This window comes from Bufo bufo, chromosome 6 (assembly GCF_905171765.1).
Source record: "Bufo bufo chromosome 6, aBufBuf1.1, whole genome shotgun sequence".
Lineage (NCBI taxonomy): Eukaryota > Metazoa > Chordata > Amphibia > Anura > Bufonidae > Bufo > Bufo bufo.
In genome coordinates, this window is record NC_053394.1 from 135,316,759 (window position 1) to 135,333,681 (window position 16,923).

A 16,923-nucleotide genomic window follows, 5' to 3' on the forward strand; every position below is an offset into this window, starting at 1 on the left:
ACTTCCAGTAGTTGAATTTCTGATAATCCCGATGCTGGATTTATAAAATGTATTTGAATACAAGAAAAATTCCAAAATAATAAAAAAACAACTTTGACTTTTTTCGCATTTTGCTGTGTTGCAGCCTTTTGCTAAAATTAAAAAACAACACATTTCCTCCCCCATCAATCTGCACTCAATACCCCATAATGACAAAGTGAAAACAGAATTTTAGAAATTTTTGCTAAATTATTAGAAAGGAAAAAAATACATTTCACATGGACATTTAGTATGACTCTTGAAATGTATCTGCCCCCCATTTCTCTTGTTCCCTTCTGAGATGTTTCTACACTTTGACCGGAGTCCACCTGCTGTGAATTCAGTTGGTTGGACATGATTTGGAAAGACACACTGCTGTCTATATACAGTTGCAAGAAAAAGTATGTGAACCCTTTGGAATGATATGGATTTCTGCACAAATTGGTCATAAAATGTGATCTGATCTTCATCTGAGTCACAACAATAGACAATCACAGTCTGCTTAAAATAATAACACACGAAGAATTAAATGTTACCATGTTTTTTATTGAACACACCATGTAAATATTCACAGTGCAGGTGGAAAAAGTATGTGAACCCTTGGATTTAATAACTGGTTGGACCTCCTTTGGCAGCAATAACTTCAACCAAACGTTTCCTGTAGTTGCAGACCAGACGTGCACAACGGTCAGGAGTAATTCTTGACCATTCCTCTTTACAGAACTGTTTCAGTTCAGCAATATTCTTGGGATGTCTAGTGTGAATCGCTTTCTTGAGGTCATGCCACAGCATCTCAATCGAGTTGAGGTCAGGACTCTGACTGTGCCACTGCAGAAGGTGTATTTTCTTCTGTTTAAGCCATTCTGTTGTTGATTTACTTCTATGCTTTGGGTCGTTGTCCTGTTGCAACATCCATCTTCTGTTGAGCTTCAGCTAGTGGACAGATGGCCTTAAGTTTTCCTGCAAAATGTCTTGATAAACTTGGGAATTCATTTTTCCTTTGATGATAGCAATCCGTCCAGGCCCTGACACAGCAAAGCAGCTCCAAACCATGATGCCCCACCACCATACTTCACAGTTGGGATGAGGTTTTGATGTTGGTGTGCTGTGCCTCTTTTTCTCCACACATATAGTGTTGTGTGTTTCTTCCAAACAACTCAACTTTGGTTTCATCTGTCCACAGAATATTTTGCCAGTACTGCTGTGGAACATCCAGGTGCTCTTGTGCAAACTGTAAACGTGCAGCAATTTTTTTTGGACAGCAGTGGCTTCCTCTGTGGTATCCTCCCATGAAATCCACTCTTGCTTAGTGTTTTACGTATCGTAGATTCGCTAACAGGGATGTTAGCATATGCCAGAGACTTTTGTAAGTCTTTAGCTGACACTCTAGGATTCTTCTTCACCTCATTGAGCAGTCTGCGATGTGCTCTTGCAGTCATCTTTACAGGACGGCCAATCCTAGGGAGAGTAGCAGCAGTGCTGAACTTTCTCCATTTATAGACAATTTGTCTTACCTTGGACTGATGAACAGCAAGGATTTTGGAGATACTTTTATAACTCTTTCCAGCTTTATGCAAGTCAACAATTCTTAATTGTAGGTCTTCTGCGAGCTCTTTTGTGCGAGGCATCATTCACATCAGGCAATGCTTCTTGTGAAAAGCAAACCCAGAACTGGTGTGTGTTTTTTATAGAGCAGGGCAGCTGTAACCAACACCTCCAATCTCATCTCATTGATTGGACTCCATTTGTCTGACACCTCACTCCAATTAGCTCTTGGAGATGTCATTAGTCTAGGGGTTCACATACTTTTTCCACCTGCACTGTGAATGTTTACATGGTGTGTTCAATAAAAACATGGTAACATTTAATTCTTTGTGTGTTATTAGTTTAAGCAGACTGTGATTGTCTATTGTTGTGACTTAGATGAAGATCAGATACATTTTATGACCAATTTGTGCAGAAATCCATATCATTCCAAAGGGTTCACATACTTTTTCTTGCAACTGTAAGGTCTCGAAGCTGATAATGCATATCAGAGGAAAAACCAAGCCATGAGGAGGAAAGAACTGCCTGAAGAGCTCAGTGACAGGATTGTGTGGGGGGAACAGATCTAGAGAAGGGTAAAAAATATCTCTGCTGCACTGAAAATTCCCAAGAGCACAGTGGCCTCCATAACTCTTAAATGGAAGAAGAGCTGGCCGCCCCACCAAACTAAGTAATCAGGGGAAAAGGTCCTTGGAGAGATGACCAAGAACTCAATGGTCATGCTGGCTGAGCTCCAAAGATCCTGTGTGCAGATGGGAGAAACCATCACTGTGGCACTACCAATCTGGGCTTTATGGCAGAGTGGCCAGAAAGAAGCCTCTCCTCAGTAAAAGATCTGAAAATGGTTGTCCACTGATGGTCCCCAACTAACTTGACAGAGGTTGAGAGGACCTGAAGAGAAGAATGGCACAAAGTTCCCCAATACAAGTGTGCAAACCATGTGGCATCATTCCCAAGAAGACTAGAGCTGTAATCGCTGCCAAAGGTGCTTCAACTAAGTCCTGAGTAAATGGTCTGAATACTTAGGTCAATGCAAGATTTCAATTTTTCCTCTTTGATAAATTGTGGGGGGTTGAGTCAGCACAACCCGTATGTAGGTGCATATCACTATGGCGAAATACATATACAAACGGAAAATGCAAATGTGATCGCACTCTACATCCAGCACTCTGCCCTGCCTCCATGCTGGATGAGACATTGGTGTACATTTTGGCCAAAGCGTAATAAGCCACTCACCGCGTCAAGGTCGTCTCATTTGAGTGGTCCCTAACACTAGTTCCTATCTGTTCATGGGCCATGACAGCCACACAAAGTCCAGGGAATTCAGGTCAGCATGCAAGCCAAGCACACTCTGCTTTTAACCCCGTCCGGTGCCATTACAGCTTTCATCGGATCCAGGGATGCAAGTACCAACATGCATGCTGAGCCCACCATATACTTCTCCTGGAGCCAAATGGCTACTGGTAGGTTCTATATAAGCAGACTCAGTTTTATACTGACTTTAAAACCAGCCTCCAGGACAGATTGACTGGTCAGGTGTGCATGACTAAAAGGAGATCGCCACACCTCCAATATATACTACAAAGAAAAATGTGGGGGGTTGAGTCAGCACAAAACGTATGTAGGTGCATATCACTATGGCGAAATACATATACAAACGGAAAATGCAAATGTGATCGCACTCTACATCCAGCACTCTGCCCTGCCTCCATGCTGGATGAGACATTGGTGTACATTTTGGACAAAGCGTAATAAGCCACTGACCGCGTCAAGGTCGTCTCATTTGAGTGGTCCCTAACATGGTGGGCTCAGCATGCATGTTGGTACTTGCATCCCTGGATCCGATGAAAGCTGTAATGGCACCGGACGGGGTTAAAAGCAGAGTGTGCTTGGCTTGCATGCTGACCTGCATTCCCTGGACTTTGTGTGGCTGTCATGGCCCATGAACAGGTAGGAACTAGTGTTAGGGACCACTCAAATGAGACGACCTTGACGCGGTGAGTGGCTTATTACGCTTTGGCCAAAATGTACACCAATGTCTCATCCAGCATGGAGGCAGGGAAGAGTGCTGGATGTAGAGTGCGATCACATTTGCACTTTCCGTTTGTATATGTATTTCGCCATAGTGATATGCACCTACATACGGGTCGTGCTGACTCAACCCCCCACATTTTTCTTTGTAGTATATATTGGAGGCGTGGCGATCTCCTTTGAGTCATGCACACCTGACCAGTCAATCTGTCCTGGAGGCTGGTTTTAAAGTCAGTATAAAACTGAGTCTGCTTATATAGAACCTACCAGTAGCCATTTGGCTCCAGGAGAAGTATATGGTGGGCTCAGCATGCATGTTGGTACTTGCATCCCTGGATCCGATGAAAGCTGTAATGGCACCGGACGGGGTTAAAAGCAGAGTGTGCTTGGCTTGCATGCTGACCTGCATTCCCTGGACTTTGTGTGGCGGTCATGGCCCATGAACAGGTAGGAACTAGTGTTAGGGACCACTCAAATGAGACGACCTTGACGCGGTGAGTGGCTTATTACGCTTTGGCCAAAATGTACACCAATGTCTCATCCAGCATGGAGGCAGGGCAGAGTGCTGGATGTAGAGTGCGATCACATTTGCATTTTCCGTTCTTTGATAAATTAGCAAAGATTTTGGACATTCTGTTTTCATTTTCTCATTATGGAATACTGACTGTAGAATGATGGGGAAAAAATAGATTTTTTTCTTATTTTAGCACAAGGTCGCAACATAATAAAATGTGAAAAAAGTGAAAGGGTCTGAGGACTTTCTGAATGCATTGTACATTCAGACCATCTTCTTTTCTGTGTTGTGTCTCCCCAGATATCTGTGATTGTGGGGAACATTTGTAAAAAAAAATGGCACACACAGAAGTACCGTAAATCTGCAGTAGAAATTGGCACCCAAGTTTATAGAGTGTTTTTTAGTGTTCTTGCGTCTGACAGCTTTACATTAGTAGGTATGGCTTACATTTCCCCATAGGCAATGCCTAGCCAGACCAGGGATGGATAAAAGTGGCTGGTATCAGTTTATGTTATAAACATGATTTCTTAAGAAACCTTTTAGAAAATGCTAAACTGTAACATCCAAAGGCATACTGAAAGGGACCTTAGATTGTGAGCCCCATTGGGGACAGTGTGATGTCTGTAAAGTGCTGCGGAATATAGTAGCACTATATAAGTGCATAAAATAAATAAAAAACTCTTTATAGTCTTTTTGACTTGTAAAAAAGGCCATGAATTTCATATTTACTGTCTTTTTTATTTATACATTCCCAGCTAACACAGGGCCATTCAGATCAATGACAATGTGCATGGAATATTTTTTTTATTTTTCCAAAAACCTATTTACCATCATGTAGAAATTAGCAGTTTATAATTTACTACAGCTGTTTCTTTAAGTATGGTTAGGCTACTTTCACACTGGCGTTTTGGTTTCCGTTTCTGAGATCCGTTTAGGGCTCTCACAAGCGGTCCAAAACGGATCAGTTTTGCCCTAATACATTCTGAATGGAAAAGGAATCCGCTCAGAATGCATCAGTTTGCCTCCGTTCAGTCTCCATTCCGCTCTGGAGGCCGACACCAAAACGCTGCCTGCAGCGTTTTGCTGTCCGATTGACGAAACTGAGCCAAACGGATCAATGGGAGACGGATCCGTTTTCGATTGTGTCAGAGAAAACTGATCCGTCCCCATTGGCTTACATTGTGTGCCAGGACGGATCCGTTTTCTCTGACACAATCGAAAACGGATCAGTCTCCCATTGACTTTCAATGGAGTTCATGACGGATCCGTCTTGGCTATGTTACAGATAATACAAACGGATCCATTCATGACGGATGCATGCGGTTGTATTATTGTAACGGATCCATTTTTGCAGATCCGTGACGGATCCGCCCAAAACGTGAGTGTGAAAGTAGCCTAACCTGCACAAGATCTACATTGCAGCAGTGGTGCAGAGTAATTACAGCTTTTCGTCCCATTCACTTGAATGGGAGACGAAGCTGTAATTACCCTGAACCACTGCTACAATATAGATGGATGTTCAGGTAAGCAATAAGGCCTCTTAAACACGACCGGTTTTCCCCCCCCGTTTACGGGCCGTTTTTTGCATTCCGTATACGGTCCGTATACGGAACCTTTAATTTCAATAGTTCCACAAAAGAAACGGAATATACTCCGTATGCATTCCGTTTCCGTATTTCCGTTGAACATGTCCTAATATTGCTTGCAAATCGCGTTCTGTGGCTCCATTCAAGTCATCGATTCCGCAAAAAAAACTGAACACATACAGAAATGCATCCGTATGTCTTCCGTATCCGTTCTTGCGGAACCATGTATTGAAAATTTTATGCCCAGCCCAATTTTTTCTATGTAATTACTGTATACTGTATATGCCATAAGGAAAAACGGAACGGAAAAACGGAACAGAAACGGAAACACAACGAAAAAAAAAAAATGGAACAACGGATCCGTGAAAAACGGACCGCAAAACACTGAAAAAGTCATACGGTCGTGTAAAAGAGGCCTAAAGAGAACACAGCACTCTCACCCCCTTCAATCCATTGATTAGGATGGTGGATGTCAGACCCTCACCAATCTGATACTGGTGACCTATCCTGAGGAGTATAAGCCCTGGAATTAATCCAAATTAAAATTGTTCTTCTTTATATCCGTCTTTAGCAAAGCTGGGTGATAGTATGGCCATTAGTACAGCTTCCACATGGGTTATCTTTCAGCTTTCTATGAGTCCTGACTCCTGTGTGATAAATCTGCCAAATGGTAAAGTTGAATTGTTGCTGCATTCTAATATAAAAACCAGGGGCGTACACAGATCTTATAGTGCCCCATAGCACAAATTACAATGAGCTCCCCTAGTTTGCCAATACGTGTGCATTAATCACTCCCATGGCAACGCAAAATGCAATACCCAGATTTCTGCCAAATTTACTTTTTTTTTTTATTAAAGGGGTATTCTCATCTTAATGATCACTGTTAAATCTGTTAATGATTTGACAGCGATCATTTTTCTAAATACATGTTATTACCCAATTCCCACCCTTTTTTAGAGAATAAGTCCCCTCTTACCTGATGTTGTCTTTGGTCTCCCCTGGTTACGGCCACCTCTCCTGTCGAATCCTGCCGGGCCGCCCTTGCGCAGAAGACTGAAGATTCTCTCCTGGCCGGGCAATGTCCTGAACGCGCACGCGCCATGATGACTTCTTCCTGGCCAGTATAGTACAGAGCCGCGAATGCACACGCCGGCTCTGTACTATACAGGCCAGGACTAAGTCACCATGGCGCATGCGCGGTGGCGTGCGCGTTCAGGACATTGCGCGGCCCGGCGAAATTCTTCAGTCTTCTGCGCAAGCGCGGCCCCGGCCGGGAGAAGAATCCAGGAAGTGAACATCGCGCTTAAGGAAGTTAAGTATGAAAAGGGAAGATGAGGATACCCCTTTAAGTGGAAGACATTTTATTTACAAAAAATTGTAATAAAAAATCCTCCCTCCAAAAAAAATGGAACAGGTGCTATTTTTCAATGTATTCATACCAGTCAACCGACAAAAATACCTAGATAAATCTGCTTCCCTTCTACGGTATTACAAAGCTGTCTACCTTCAGCCACCACTAGGGGGAGCTGAGTGCACAGGAATTTATACAACTACCATTTACTAGAAGCTGAAATAATCTCTTTACATTGTAAATAATCTCTTTACATGAAAATGCAGTGCTTTTAAATTGTGAAGAGGAAGTAGTTCAGCGCAGGGCCCTGCCTCCCCTCGGGCCCCATAGCAGTTGCGTGGTCTGCTGCTATTGAAGGTTTGTTTGATGCACCTAGAGACATGAGCTTCTACCCTCACATCCACATCATGGATTCTTTAGCAACTTAACATAATTACGGAGACAAAGTCCTTGTTCTGCCATCATGTTCCATGGTTTGTTCAGCATAACAGTGCGGTCTAAGAAGTAATTGTGCATGAAGGTTGTAATGAGTATTCAGACCGCGGCATGCACTAGATATACATTGGCTGGTTCAGGGGGATATCCAGGACTACATCTTCATCAGCTGGACAACTGAGGGAAGAGAGAGGATCTGTCAGTGTATGCTTTATGCATATCCATTGCTCTAACATTATAATAATAAAGTGCTCATGTATATTGAAGGGCGATAGATTATCTTCAAACCCAAAAATATGGAAAACTGGTCACCTTGGTCTCAGTCTGCTTTGTTAGACCAAATGGAAAGGTAAGCTTTTGAGATCTGTTCACATGGGGCAGTGCCGCATGGTGGCTGTTGTTGCTGTACCTGTGGGTTGGTCTGGCCCAGTGCCAAGTAGGGTTGTCACGATACCAAAATTCTGCGCACATTCTGCATCTTATGGAACGTCCAACCCATAATAGAACAGTCCTATCCAATTTTTTGGGGGGAAAAAATAAGAAATGTGCGATTCGCCATTTTTTTGTCACCTTGCCCCCCCCGCAAGGTGACAAAAAAATGGCGAATCGCACATTTCTTATTTTTTCTGTCACGATGTTCACCGCATAGGAGATATTTTTTTTATATTTTAATAGTTCTGACTTTTTCGGACGTGGCGATACCTTCGGTAATATATTAATTTTTTTATTGTGTTTAGATTTTTATATGTAAAATTGGGAAAGAGGGGGATTTAAAGGGAACCTGTCACCTGGATTTTTTGTATAGAGCTGAGGACATGGGATGCTAGATGGCCGCTAGCACATCCGCAATACCCAGTCCCCATAGCTCTGTGTGCTTTTATTATGTAAAAAAAAAAAGATTTGATAGATATGCAAATTAACCTGATATGTGTCCTGTACGTGAGATGAGTCCAGCGTGAAGGAGCGCAGCATCGCCCCGCATCCTCAGAATCTCCTCCTTGCTCCCCGATGTCAGAAAGCTAGAGCGCCGTAATCTCGCGATGCCCGAAATAGCGCATGCGCAGTTCGTTCCCTGAGGCTGATGCCAGCAGAGGGAAGGAACACTATGACGACACTGCGCATGCGCTAGTTCGAGCATTGCGAGATTACGGCGCTCTAGCTTTCTGACGTCGGGGAGCAAGAAGGAGATTCTGAGGATGCGGGGCGGTGCTGCGCTCCTTCACGCTGGACTCATCTCAGGGACAGGACTCATCTCAGGTTCATTTGCATATCTATCAAATCGTTTTTTTTTTACATAATAAAAGCACACAGAGCTATGGGGACTGGGTATTGCGGATGTGCTAGCGGCTATCTAGCATCCCATGTCCTCAGCTCTATACATCAAATCCTGGTGACAGGTTCCCTTTAAACTTTTAATATTTTGGTGTTTTTTTTTTACTTTTCATTTATTAACTATTAGCCCCCTTAGGGGCTAGGATCCTTGTCCTATTCACCCTAATAGAGCTATATTAGGGTGAATAGGACTTTACACAGTCCCTGCTGCCCTGTGCTTTGGCTTCAGTAGCATCCTGGCTGCCATGGTAACCGATCGGAGCCCCGCGATTTCACTGCTGGGGCTCCGATCAGAAGCTGCCACTGCTACGAATAAACATACTGAGGAGGGGACCCTGTGGCCACCAATGAAGATAATATGGGGAGGGGGGGGGGGGGGGGGTGTCGCGCGCACTGAGCCACCAATGAATATAATACTGAGGACGGGGGGAGCACTACACACCAATGATTATAATACTGAGGGGGGGGGGGGGCGCACTGAGCCACCAATGAATATAATACTGAGGACGGGGGGGAGCACTACACACCAATGATTATAATACTGAGGGGGGGGGGGGGGGCGCACTGAGCCACCAATGAATATAATACTGAGGACGGGGGGGAGCACTACACACCAATGACTATAATACTGGGGGGCGGATGGCGCACTGCGACACCAATGATTATAATACTGAGGGGGGGTGCACTGTGCCACCAATTAATGTAATTTACCCATAAATAAAAAAGTAGGTGGCAGGTGCTTGCCGTATCACATACGGACCTGAGGGATTAATTGCCGGGGTTCGTCGCATCGCTGTGCCCTGTCTTTGAGGCCGGGTGCTGGGTATGTAAAACGGCCGGCACCCTTAGCCTACATTTGTATTTAGGGGTAAATTATATTCATTGGTGGCACACTGGCCACAGTCCCTCCACTCCTCCTCAGTATTATCTCCTCATTGGTGGCAGCGACGGCCGCATCACAGTGAGGACGGAGGGACTGCCTCCTTCTCCACTGTGCTGCTGAGGAGAACATGGCATGCGCTGAGAGCAGTGGTGCAGCCTAGTATCACAAAATAGCAAATCCCGGTATCGAATCGATCCGGGTGGAAAAGTATTGATTGGGTATCGAAAATTCGATACCCGGTGCAACCGTAGTGCCAATGAGGCTTAGCATGACAGCAGGGGTGCTGTTGGGCTGCTGGGTCTTGCCTCCTGCAAGTTTCCGTGTCATGGTGGCAGTAGTCACCATGTGGTGCTGTGCCAAATTAGAGCAGGAACCTATTCAACAGAGGTCATCTTGACTTGGTGAGTTGGCTTATGCATTTTGATCAAAACGTATACAAAGTGCCTTGTAATCACGTTATACATGCTTAGCAGCAATAGACCGATTCATAGCATGTGTATGTGCAACAACTTCTTCTTTCCCACAGTCTGTTATAGAAAATAACTGTGCAGTAACTGTGTGTAGTCATGTTCTCTTGGAAGCTCATCTAGTTGTGCATCACAGTTTTCCTGCGTTCAGTGCCAGGGACAGGAAAAAGGCTTCTCCCTCCTATAGGTCTTCCTTGCAGTACATCTCAGAGAATATAGGCCTGAGCTACACAGTGACTTTTTGTAGCGCTACAAATTGTTTTTAACCACTTAGCTACAGCTGCAGTCCAAAGGATTACATTAGCTGGTATGTAATCTTATGGACTGCAGCTGTCACCCAATAATTAAACTCGATCAGTAACGCTACAAAAAGTCGCTGCGTAGCCCAGGACATAAAGGGGTTCTGCAGTTTGTTTAAACTGATGATCTATCCTCTGGATAGATCATCAGCATCTGATCGGCGAGGGTCCGACACCCGGGACCCCCGCTGATCAGCTGTTTGAAAAGGTAGCGGTGCTCCAGGCGCGCCACGGCCTTCTCACTGTTTACTGCAGGCCCAGTGACGTCACGACTTGTATCAACTGGCCTGGGCGGGGCTAAGCTCCATTCAAGTGAACAGAGCTTAGCCCCGCCCAGGCCAGTGATACTAGTTGTGATGTCACTGGGCCTGGGGTAAACAGTGAGAAGGCCGCGGCGCTGCTGGAGCGCTGCTGTCTTCTCAAACAGCTGATCGGCGGGGTTCCCGGGTGTCGGACTCCGCTGATCAGATGCTGATGATCTATCCAGAGGATAGATCATCAGTTAAAACAAACTGCAGAACCCCTTTAAGGTGTCAAACATGATCGGGTGGCCAAAATCACCTGAAAGGTTTATTCTGACAGTCATGTCTCTCTGTATGACTGGGTTTACACTGAGGGGCAGAATTACCAATCCTACAGATGGCTTAACTTAGACAGGCTGTCTAGACTTGCACTAGATGTATCATAGTTACACGATGATAAATGTGGTGCAGGGATAGACATTTTTGTTGAACTCTATACCAACTATTGTTTGTGGCTTATTTTGAGTCAGAATTTCAGTACAATTTTGGTGCAAAACAACTCATATTGGGCCTCACCCTTTCCATTAAGCATCAACCACTTTCTGAACAAGTTGGAAAAAATTACGCAAGCTCTAGTTGCGCCATATTGTGCTAATTTGGCACCACCTTTTAGACAGATTTAGTTAAAGAGTTTTTGGATTCACTCTATTAATTCAACAGCAAAAAAAGCACAAAATTGTGCACCAAATATTGGATGTTTGAATCCAACCTTGTACATACAGGTGAAACTCGAAAAATTTGAATATCGTGCAAAAGTCCATTTATTTCAGTAATGCAACTTAAAAGGAATTGCATTAATGCAGCTTAAATTTAGAATATTGTGAAAAGGTTCAATATTCTAGGCTCAAAGTGTCACACTCTAGTCAGCTGATTAATCCATATCCCCTGAGCAAAGGGGACCTGAGATTGTGACTTTGGGGTTTCATAAACTGTAAGCCATAATCATCCAAATTATAACAAATAGAGGGTTGAAATATCTCTCTCTGCATGTAATGAGTCTATCTCATATGTTAGTTTCACCTTTTAAGTTGCATTAGTGAAATAAATGAACTTTGCACGATATTCTAATTTTTCGAGTTTCACCTGTACACAAACAGGACACTGACCTGGGCACGCTAAGCAGGAGCTCTCTGCAGAGTCTGTCTGTCTCCTCTTTCCATGACTTACGAAGAGAATCTCCAGTTTCCAGCAGCTTCTTAATGTCATCCTGAAGTCCTGTAATCATCTGTGGGAAGAGACTGATGGAGGTCACCATTGTAAAGCTGTAGAAATAGCAGCAGGTCTTATTTTCAGAACAAGAAAAAATAATGACTCTGGCTCTTTTCTTAGTTTTGAACATTAAGATAATAAATAAGACTAAATGAATGGAGGCTGTGTATCATCAGGGGCATGTCGAGCATCAGGACACACCATTTTCCTATCCTGATGTTTGCACCATGAGTCATCTTGTAGATCATTTCTTGTCATATGTCAAATGGATCTTCAAACTGCAGCATATAATCAGACATTACCGATAACCGTTAGCCTTGACCGTCACCTGCTGATATGCTTTCATTTCACTCCTCATCTCCTGATTCTGAAGACACATCCTTTTCACAGACAAAGGCAGAGAATCCAGATGTTTCTGGGGACAAAAAAGAAAAAGGTTGGAGAATATTGGAGAATATTTCCCAGTGAAAAACATTAAAAATATGCTGAACAAGCAGGAAATGCTAGGAGATTTAAAGTGTAACTGTTGTTTCATTTCGTTGTTTTATTAGAAAACTGCCACGTGTAAAGTGTGCAACTCTCTAACTGTGCATTGCTAAGCAGAATGCATCTATTGAAAACTGAAAATGCTGCTCAACTGTATGGGCAGTCAGGCTTCTCAGCCTGCCTCTGCTGTCTCTGCCCGAACCCCTGGCTTCCTGCCCCAGCCCTGCCTCTCTACATGTATATAAGATATTTTATGAAAAAAACTGTTACCTTGTTCCCTGCCTATCAGTCTTGCTGTCAGTGCTGATCACCTATATCTGCCGGATGCATCCCTTCTAAGGGCTCATTCACACTCATTGTTCAGCCGTGCCAGTATTGCGGAGGGTCCGCAATATGCGGGCACCGGCCGTGTGCACCCCGCATCACAGATGCGGACCCATTCACTTGAATGGGTCTGCAATACGGAAGGTTCGTGCGGAACGGAGGCACGGAATCCCACGGAAGCACTACGGAGTGCTTCCGTGGGGTATCTCTCCGTGCCTCCGCACTGCAAAAAAATAGAACATGTTCTATTTTTTTGCGATGCGGATGGATCACGGACCCATTCAAGCTGAATGGGTCTGGACCCGTCGCGGCCACCGCAAACTGCAACCTCTAGTGCACGTAACGGCCGAACAACTGCTGTGTGAATGAGCCCTGACTTTGTGAGCGCTGAGTTTTATAAGAACCCATCCCACTGCCAGGAAATAAACACAGGCGATTATATAGCAAGACAAGGCTTGGGGGGCAGGGGAGGATCACTTAATTTCTTATCCCTGCTTGTTGGAGAGGAATTTCCCCTATTCTGGTCGTGCGCAAGAGTTAATTATTTGTCATACACTGTATGATTGGCTGGAGAGCTGCACATGAGCAGTAAAACCAGCACGTTCCCTATCCACCACTTTATAAAGACGCGACCCCCTCCTACGGGGTAGCCAAGGAGCTGTATTTACATCTGTACATACAGTTCCATTTAAAGGTATATTTTTAGAATCGTAACGATAATAATGTAATAGATCACCATGAAAGGCCCATAACAAGTCTGTGAGATGTATGGAAATAGTACATGTTAAGGCGTAATAATGTATATTGTGACACAGTGAGAGGTTTTGTCTGGGAAAACTGGTATTTTCCTCCAAGCATGTGCTGCTGGGCTTATTTACAGCCAGGTGAGGTCAAATACCGGACCGGATTTTAAGTGCCGGTCCGGGTTCTGGCAGCACCTGGCTGTCCTTAAATAGGCAGCTGGGCTCAGAAGCGAGGTCTCTGTGTTGGGATCTGGGAGCCTTGTGTCTGGATGAAGGCTTGCTACCTGTTTGGCTGCTATGGTCAAGGACTCTTTGAGGCAGAATTGCCGCATGGTGTGAATTACCACCAACGCCGCAAGGTGACTTTTTGTTTGAATATGGCTGCTTGTTTTGTCACTTGCCTAAAGTGTGAATAAAACACTGAACTGTTTGATCCAAAGAACTTGTTGTTGCCTCTATACAGTGTCAGCTAATCCTGTCTACCAGAGCGAAACCCCACAATATGTTAATTGTTGCATTTTGCCTCTCATTTATCTGTATAGTCAGGAAATGTCATCCTTATTTACAGAGTAGTGCTGCAAACCAGGTCAATACATATTGTATAGGATGGATGGTATCTTCACATCGTAGAGTGGCAGTAAACCTTACTGACCAATTGGGCGAAATGATTTGGCTCCTTTTTTGGAGTGTTTTTGGAAGATTTACACAAAGGAAGAATGCAGCTTAAAGAACAGACTCAGCACGAACTCAACATGGTGCATGCCAGACATAGTTTTGGGAACAGGGGAGATCCCCTGATATCAGCAGGGACAAGAGACCTTTTCCTGCCAGGTCAGGGATTCCTGTGCTTTTACTACTCTGCCTAGAAATCTATTACAGAACCCCAGATCTATAGACAAACCACTATTTCCATACAGATGTCCTACAATACATTGTACACGGTTTATACGTACATCACTAGTGTTTATCTATACCCCCAACTACTCAAGAGAATGGAAAGAAAACCTCCCAAGCTGTAAGTGAAACTGTACTAACAGAGGCAGTGTCAATATGCCAGGACATATACCATTCAAAACGCATGGCCACATTAATTAAAAGGTTGTCCCATGAAAAATATTCTACAGTTTTGAAACCACCACCTGCATCTAAATACTTTTGTAATTGCATGTAATTATAAATGTGTTGCAGCTACTAAGTCAGGCCTCATGCACACGACAGTATTTTGTCACGGTCCGCAAAACGGGGTTCCATTGGTCCGTGATCCGTGACCGTTTTTTCGTCCGTGGGTCTTCCTTGATTTTTGGAGGATGCACGGACATGAAAAGTGAAAAAAAAAACTAAGTCAAGTTTGCATTGAAAATGATAGGAAAAACGGACACGGATCACGGACGCTGATGACAATCTTGTGTGCATCCGTGATTTTTCACAGACCCATTGACTTTAATGGGTCCGCGAATCGTTGACCGTGAAAAAAATAGGACAGGTCCTATTTTTTTCACGGCCAGGAAACACGGATCACGGATGCGGCTGCCAAATGGCGCATTTTCAGATTTTTCCATGGACCTATTGAAAGTCAATGGAGCCGCGAAAAAAAACGGAAAACTGAACCACGGACGCGGATGCACACAACGGTCGTGTGCATGAGGCCTTAGGGTTCATTCACACGTCCGCAATTCTGTTCCGCATTTTGCGGAACGGAATTGCGGACCCATTCATTTCTATGGGGCCGCACGATGTGCTGCCCGGATCCGGAAATGCGGACCCGTACGTCTGGGTCCGCATTTCCGTTCCCGAAAAAAATAGAACATGTCCTATTCTTGGTCGCAATTGCGACCAAGATTAGGCATATTCTATTATAGTGCAGGCGATTTGCGGATCCGCAAAACACACACGGATGTGTGAATGGACCCTAATTCAGTGAAATCTATCTGTATAGCACCACCTGCCGTTTGCTCTGTTTCTAATTTTTCAGCCCTGATGACTGAGCTGGAAGCGCATGCTCAGTTTTATCCTTCAACTGCCACTAGCTGCAGCATACAGGATACACCATCTGTGAAGGGACACCCCCCCCCCTGAGCGCTGTTAGCTTTAAAAAAATCTAGCAGAACAATTGGAGCAATGTATGAGGAGATCTCTGGATGCATTGAGGTACAGGCCTGGTTCTAAGTTTGATAGAGCTTGTCATGTACTATATGATGTCTGATTTTCATTTTTCATGGGGTAACCCCATTTAAACAGGAATTCCCACCGTAGACATTGTCAGCATATCTGATGGTTGCAGTTTGCCCGTCTGGGACAACGCCTTTTTTTTTTACGAGATGGGGGTCACCCCCCATCCCACCTGCTGTTAATATATTGTGAGACTGCAATGCTGTACTAAAAGGGAACTGTCACTGTAAATATAGCTACAGGCAACATGTTATGGAGCAGGAGGAGCTGAGCAGATTGATATATAGTTTTACGGGAAAATATTCAGTAAAAATTGTAATTTATGCATTTAAATTCCTGCTCATTCTGGGCCTTCTATTGACCGGCTTCTCCCTATGACTGTGTATACTGAAATAGCTGTCAATCACCTCCTGGACTTCAAAGCCCAGTATGAGGAGGAATTTAAACTTATTGAATCTTTTCATATAAAACTATTTATTAATCCTCCAAGCTTCTCCTGCTCTATAACATGCTGCCTGCAGCTCAATCGCCAAGTTCAATGTGATAGAATCCCTTTAGGGTCAATTTCGTTCCGCAATGCGGACCCATTCATTTCTATGGAGCCGCACGATGTGCGGCCCGGCTCCGGAAATGCGGACCTGCACTTCTGGGTCCGCATTTCTGTTCCCGAAAAAAATAGAACATGTCCTATTCTTGTCCACATTTTCTATTAAGTGTCGGCGATGTCCGTGTTTTGCGGATCCGCGAAACACACACGAACGTGTGAATGGACTCTTAGTTTGGGTTGGACTCAAGGACCCCACTACTGTTGCACCAAAACAAGTAGTCCCTATGTATTAAATGTCCCAACAAAATGTGAAATTGATTGAGCACTCAGTGACAGTTGAGCTGTCATAAGAAATAAACCTTGGTTTCACTCACCTCCACTACACCCTGGAGCACACCGTCCTTCACTTTCTGATGACTTTCCAACAAATTTTCAATCTCTGTTTGCGCCAGGGCTTCCACATCAGCAGCCTGGTCCTGATGAAGGAGATGTAAAGGAAAAAATGCTGTTAAGCAGCAGGAGTACGTTTTTCTGTTCTGCATCACACATTAGTCCTCACCTTTTCATGACATTTGGTGATACAGAGCAGTGTAAGGCCTCATACACAGGACCATGGTGGGTTTTGTGGTCTGCAAATTGCGGATCCGCAAAACACGGATGGAGTCCGTGTGCGTTCCGCAAT

At 44.2% G+C, this 16,923-nt stretch overlaps 1 protein-coding gene across 4 annotated transcripts in view; it reads right to left on the reverse strand.

Moving 5' to 3' along the window:
• Window positions 1-7,409: 7,409 nt before the first annotated feature.
• The window catches only part of C6H20orf96 (chromosome 6 C20orf96 homolog), a 40,136-nt gene continuing 30,622 nt past the window's right edge, over window positions 7,410-16,923 (reverse strand). For 3 of the 4 annotated variants that reach the window (XM_040436964.1, XM_040436963.1, XM_040436965.1), the window contains 4 exons: window positions 16,616-16,717; window positions 12,301-12,387; window positions 11,870-11,988; window positions 7,410-7,657 (listed from right to left, as the gene is read on the reverse strand). In XM_040436964.1, coding sequence (XP_040292898.1) covers window positions 7,597-7,657; window positions 11,870-11,988; window positions 12,301-12,387; window positions 16,616-16,717 — 369 coding nt within the window. In that variant the 3' untranslated portion in view covers window positions 7,410-7,596. Of the gene's footprint in view, window positions 7,658-11,869; window positions 12,002-12,300; window positions 12,388-16,615; window positions 16,718-16,923 lie in introns of all 4 variants that reach the window. The other variant, XR_005779807.1, reaches the window with a different exon arrangement.